The sequence below is a fragment of the Nicotiana tabacum genome, chromosome 22, assembly GCF_000715075.1.
Source record: "Nicotiana tabacum cultivar K326 chromosome 22, ASM71507v2, whole genome shotgun sequence".
Lineage (NCBI taxonomy): Eukaryota > Viridiplantae > Streptophyta > Magnoliopsida > Solanales > Solanaceae > Nicotiana > Nicotiana tabacum.
Genome location: NC_134101.1, coordinates 90,989,236 through 90,995,285, shown reverse-complemented (window position 1 = coordinate 90,995,285; position 6,050 = coordinate 90,989,236). Strand labels below are relative to the sequence as shown.

At 37.4% G+C, this 6,050-nt stretch overlaps 1 protein-coding gene across 1 annotated transcript; it reads right to left on the bottom strand.

Annotated features, from left to right (window-relative positions):
- Positions 1 to 1,422: 1,422 nt before the first annotated feature.
- LOC142175979 (uncharacterized) lies at positions 1,423 to 1,863 on the bottom strand. Its single transcript, XM_075242992.1, has 2 exons — positions 1,680 to 1,863; positions 1,423 to 1,619 (listed from the first exon to the last, which is right to left on the bottom strand). Exons 1-2 carry the CDS (start codon positions 1,861 to 1,863, stop codon positions 1,423 to 1,425), a joined length of 381 nt encoding a protein of 126 aa, XP_075099093.1.
- Positions 1,864 to 6,050: the final 4,187 nt, after the last annotated feature.

Here is a 6,050-nt window from a genome sequence, read left to right as displayed (position 1 = left end):
TAGGATGAAATCTACTACGATGAGGACTAATCAATCTCCCCCTAGTACTAAATGCAGATTCTGAAGCAACGGTAGAGACAGGAATGGCTAAGAGGTCATGAGCCATTTTTTGTAAAGTAGGAAACTTTAATCCGTTTGTCTTCCACCAACTTAAAGTGTCAAATGATGGTGTGCGGGGGTAGCACATTTTCTTCTAAATAAGAATCCAATTCTGATCTTGTGCCCACGTTCGAGCTACTCGACGCGACAAACCTATCAAAACTAGACAGTCGGTCACCCTCAACATGACCAACAACTTCACTAGAACTAGATGCTTGGGATGACTCAGCTCCTTTACTCTTATATTCTTGAAATAGATCAACACAATAGTTTCGAACTTCTTGAATTTTATTTGAAGCAGCTTCTCCACCATAAATATGTGTAAGACTCCACCAACCTCATCTTATACCTCGGATCAAAGATAGCAGCTACACCCATCAAAATATGCACTGCATCCCAATATTTCTTAAATTTCAACAACATTGATGATGCCATAGAGCTAATCAAAGGATTTAAACTTTTCACCAAGGCTTCCAATTCTATCTTAATATCACAAACTTTAGAAAAGTATAGAGTAAAAGTGGGATATTGAGTCCCTGAGAATTCTTCAGTGATATGGTAGAAAAGCTTTAATGTATCACAAACTTCTTTTGCTGCACTCCATTGCCCTTCGGTTGGAAAACAAGGATAACTAAGGTCACTTAGGCTCAACTTCATAAACACATCTTTGTATTTCAGGGCTGTTCTCAACATTAGATATGTTGAGTTCCACCGAGTAGGGTAATCATACTCTAACTTTTTGTTACAAGAAATATGTAGCAATCGTGCAGCTTCTTCAAACCTTTCGATTCTGCCTGAAGACCACATCCAATATAAGACACTGTCACGCACATTATTAATACTATCTTGTATCACCTTTAGTCCTTCTTGCACAATCAAATTCAAGATATGTGCGGCACATCGCACATGTAACATTCGACCCATCAACAATAAATCCCTTTTACAAAGTTTCTCATCTAGCAAGGTTTTCATCATAGCATTGTTTGTGCTACAATTATCAACTGTAATTGTTGAAATTCTTCTTTCAAGATTCCACTCTAACAAGCAATTAAGCAACGCACTACACAAAGTATCTTTATCATGTGGAGCAGGAACATAAACAAATTTAAAAATATGGCTTTGAAGTCTCCATATATCATCAATAAAATGTGTTGTAATAGCCATGAACCCTTTCTTGGTGTTGTCCGAAGTCCACATATCAGTTATTATTGCAACTTTACTTGTAAGGTTTTCCAATAACATAGAAGTTTTTGATTTCAAATTGTCGAAAATCTTCAGTATATCATTCTTGACTGTGTTCCTAGACACCATTTTGAACAACGGTTAGAGACTAGCAACAAACTTCCTAAATCCTACATGATCAACAATGGACAATGGATACTCGTGCAAAATGATAGCATGAGCAAGTTCTCTGCGTGAAACATCTTGATCAAAATAGTGTTGTTGGCTACCATCACCCCCTGAATTACCCTCATTGTCTAAGTTACTTGGCTTTTTGCGACATCGATTACAGATATAATCTAGCATGGATTATGTCCCACAAATTCTTGTTGATTTTATACGAGTAATACAATACTTACAAACACCAAAACGAACTCGATTAATCATCACCGGTGTAAAATGATTCCATGCGTCAGAAATAAGTTTTCTTTTCCCAGTTTCATCAACAACTTCATCGACTTGCATAGGCAATTGACTCTCACTCTCTATAGGAAAAGTACTAGAAGATGAACCAACCGGATTCTCTTCATTTTGAGATTCCATACTTTTCTACAAAAAATAAGCAAAATTAATATTATGAGACATTTCTAAGTGCACATGGAAAATGAAAAAAGAGTCAATTAAGCAGTTTATGACAGAAACTATATATGCAGCCCAAAGCAATTTATGACATAAACATATATGAATCTGCAACTGAGCTTGCAGTTTAACTAGCAGTATTAGTGAATGAAATAAAACAGAACTATGCAACTATTTTACTGAGGCATGTATTGCAAAACTGGTGCTCCTCATCAATGGAAAAAAATCATATACAAAAGAAAACCTTTTCTTTGTAAGGAGTATTGATTGGCTTTACCAAGTTTCCTTACTTCTTGTGGACTATGTGAAAAAAGAAAACTAATGCTGATAGCTAAACTCCAACTTCCTTTTTCTGATTTTTCTTATGAACATCTAAAATTAGCGCAACATATGGGTGTAAGGAGATCATATTCAAATTCGAAACTTGACACCAATTGAACTTTGGGATTAAAAATGAAATAGAAATTCCATTGGCTTTACACAAATGGTCTTCTTGGAATCATATTTACCTTTGGCCTTCTCTACACAGCCTTAAAGAACAGGAAATATAGGTCTTTATCATTGATGCCCATAATGTGTTTGATAAAATTTCTCATAGAAAAATCGAAAATACAAAGCTTTAAACCAAAATTAAATAGGAATTCCACAACAAAGATAAAGCCCAAAAACTTAATTCAAGATTACTAGAACCAGAAAATGGAGCTATAGTGAGAAGTAGAATTCAAAGAGGAAAAGGGACTCACAATCCTTGATAAACCACAGAATAATGACCTTCACAATTGAAAGCTGCTGTAAATTTCTCGGATTATCGAGCAAGACTGAGAGGGGAGTCGAGGACCAAGGAGAGTCTGAGAGAGATGACTGATGAGTCGTAAGAGACAGAGAGAGAAATTTGTTCTAGGGTTTTAATATTTAGCCTTTATGTCTATTAGTTTAAAATATTAAATCCCCACCCGCGACCCGACCCGACCCGCATTATTTTTTTAATTTAAAAATTGAACTCGCCCCGCCCCGCCTCGCAACCGCAAATTTTCAAACCCACACCACCCCGCCAATGTTCAAACCCACCCCGCCCCGTACCCGCACCGCCTCATTGCCATCCTTGCATCTAATAAGTTTCTACTTTGTAGTTTTATTGTTAGGAATCATCTCTTTCCATTGTCCTTTACTCTGTTCCTTTTGTCCTGTTTACTTCCTTTTCCTGAGTCTGTTTGGGCAAAACAAGTGAGAAATATCTTTAAAATTTGACACCAACTTTCCAATTGTACAAAACGGGATCTGGCTAGCATATCAAAGTGGCATAAGTCAGGAAAGAACAGCGTGCGAACTGAGTTGGTAACAATCAATGTGCTTTGGGATTCATGTGAAATACAAAGGTTTGGTATATGTCAATCCATGAACAATGCAATAGATGGAGGGTGTTGGTTGAACGGATCAAAGGTATTTTCTGTAATAAGATTGACAAAGAAAGTGGTTAACCAGTGACAAGCAAGGTCTGTCACACCTCCTTTTTCCGCACCCGCGAGAGGTGCAGGGGAGTTTTTTCCAATTAAAGGACAATCGAAACGGGATTTATTTATTTATTTCAGAGTCGCCACTTGGGAGATTTAGGGTGTCCCAAGTCACCAATTTTGATCCCGAATCGAGGAAAAGAATGACTCTGTTTAACAGTCTGCGCACCAGAAATCCGGATAAGGAATTCTGTTAACCTGGGAGAAGGTGTTAGGCATTCCCGAGTTCCGTGGTTCTAGCACGGTCGCTCAACTGTTATATTCGGCTTGATTATCTGATTTTATACAAATATGAACTTATGTGCAAATTTTATCTTTTTACCGCTTTCATAATTGTTATTATTATTTTTACAAGAATGTGAACATCGTTTAAAAATATGTCTTTGGATTGCGTCACATAAAATGCACCCGCGATCCGGAACGTATTTTTATTCAATGTTTTAGGATTTGGACTTGGGTCGCATAAATGCGCACCCGTGTTTAAGCGATTAGCGTGCCTAAAGCGATTAGCGTATTATTATTTATGGGTAAGACTGTGGAATTCACTAAACAGTCCATCCCGAATTCTAAATACTCAATTAAATATTTATTGAGGGCCCCACAATTTTGTATTTTTTATTCGGCGAGGCTCGTCTCATTTATTTTTAAAAGACAATCCTAAAATGCCTACATTATTCTCTATTAAATTTGTCTCTACAAAATAAAATAAAAAAAATGTCTTAATTTATTTACAGGCTGAAATTGACCAATAATATTTAATTAAACAACATTCTTCCAAGTTCCAAAATGGTCTATTTTGATAAACTAACGTATTTTTTGAGACATGATAATCATCCAACAATAGCGAATTAACTAGACGAAGTTACTACACCATTTATTTATTTTTAGGCAATATATAGGTAGTTCGTCCGTTAAGCTATCATCCGATGTTTCACTATATGTATTAAATATCTACATGATTCTGATTTTTTGCAAGCTAAATAATTTATACATACAAATAAAATTCAGAATATAATTAAATATAATTCAGAATTTCAACTCTTCATTTTTCGTATTCTTACTTCATATTTCGGATTACAATAACCAGCGTGTCAGTTGTGTACCTGATTTGGAAGAAAAAGAAAATGAAAGATGAGAATCAGTAGCAGTAATAACAGTACAACACAGCAGCAACAATCCAGCAACAGTAACAACCCAGGAACAGAGTTTGCAAACCGGTGGAGTATTAATCCCAAAACAAAGCTTCATATTCAGCCATATTATTGGTGCAATAAAATCGTAGTTGAGCCGTAACAGGATAGTGATGCCCTGTTTTAGAAATGATTACAGCTCCTATCCCGACTCCTTTCATGTTAGCGGCCCCATCGAAGAAAAGTTTCCAGCCAGGTTTTTCCATTTGCTCCATCTCATTGATATGCATTATTTCTTCATTGGGAAAATAGGTTTTTAATGGCTCGTACTCCTCGTCGACCGGGTTTTCAGCTAAATGATCAGCCAGTGCTTGGGAGTAATTCTCATATAGGGCAAAAATCACGTACTTACAGTTGCCCCTCTTTGCCCGAAGACACGAAGGGTTTTCGTGCAAAGATAAAGCGAGCGATTTTTGCCCATCCGAGTACTCCGTGTGAAGCATTTTTTGAAAAAGATTTAACCGAACCTTTGCTTCAAAGGTTTCCTACATATCCCTGGCTAAAGGGGAATCAGGTTAATGTAGTTCGGGAAGTTTTGGTAGCTGGGACTACCGTGGGACTGCAATGTTATTGCTGTTGCATGCTGTTATCACTGTTTACCGATCTCCTTGTTACACCTTGCTTAAAAGAAAACAAGAAGCTAGGCTATGCTGCAATTTTTCTTGTTGTCTTGCTTTCTTGTCTGCTTGCATTTTTTCCAGTGCTTTTCTTCCGATGCTTTTCTTCCTTTCGACACATGCACTTGAGTTTTTGCTGGGACCTCTTATTGCAACCTTCTGTTTCCCGGTGCTGGGGATTTTTATTGCTTCCTGCTGGGGATTCCTGTTGTAACCCTCTATTTTATTGTTCTCTGACTTGATTTTGAAATGTATGCCTCTGGTGGGCGGGCTCCCAACTTCAACACTTGAAATGAAAAGACTGAAATGTATGCCTCTGTTCTATGGGCGGGCTCCCAACTTCAACACTTAAAATGAAAAGACTGAAATGTATGCCTTTGTTCTATGGGCGGGCTCCCAACTTCAACAATTGAAATGAAAAGACTGAAATGTATGCCTCTGTTATATGGGTGGGCTCCCAACTTCAACACTTGAAATGAATTACTGAAATGTATGCCTCTGTTATATGGGCAGGCTCCCAACTTCAACACTTGAAATGAATTACTGAAATGTATGCCTCTGTTCTCCAGGCGGACTCCTGATTGTTAAATTTGAAATTGAATGTCTCTATTCTCCAGGCGGACTCCTGACTTTAAAATTTAAATTGTATGTCTCCGTTCTTCAGGCGGACTCCTGATGTCAAACTTGAAAAGTACGTCTCTATTCTCCAGGCGGACTCCTGATTGCTAAATTTGAAATTGAATGTCTCTATTCTCCAGGCGGACTCCTGACTTTAAAATTTAAACTGTATGTCTCCGTTCTTCAGGCGGACTCCTGACGTCAAACTTGAAAAG

What these genes read in the sequence shown, in the direction of transcription:
- LOC142175979 (XM_075242992.1), bottom strand. Translation starts at nt 1,863, where the DNA reads ATGGAATCTCAAAATGAAGAGAATCCGGTTGGTTCATCTTCTAGTACT. An exon ending in TCGAGTTCGTTTTGGTGTTT is followed by an intron (nt 1,620 to 1,679) that starts GTAAGTATTGTA and finishes AATCCATGCTAG; the next exon opens with ATTATATCTGTAATCGATGT.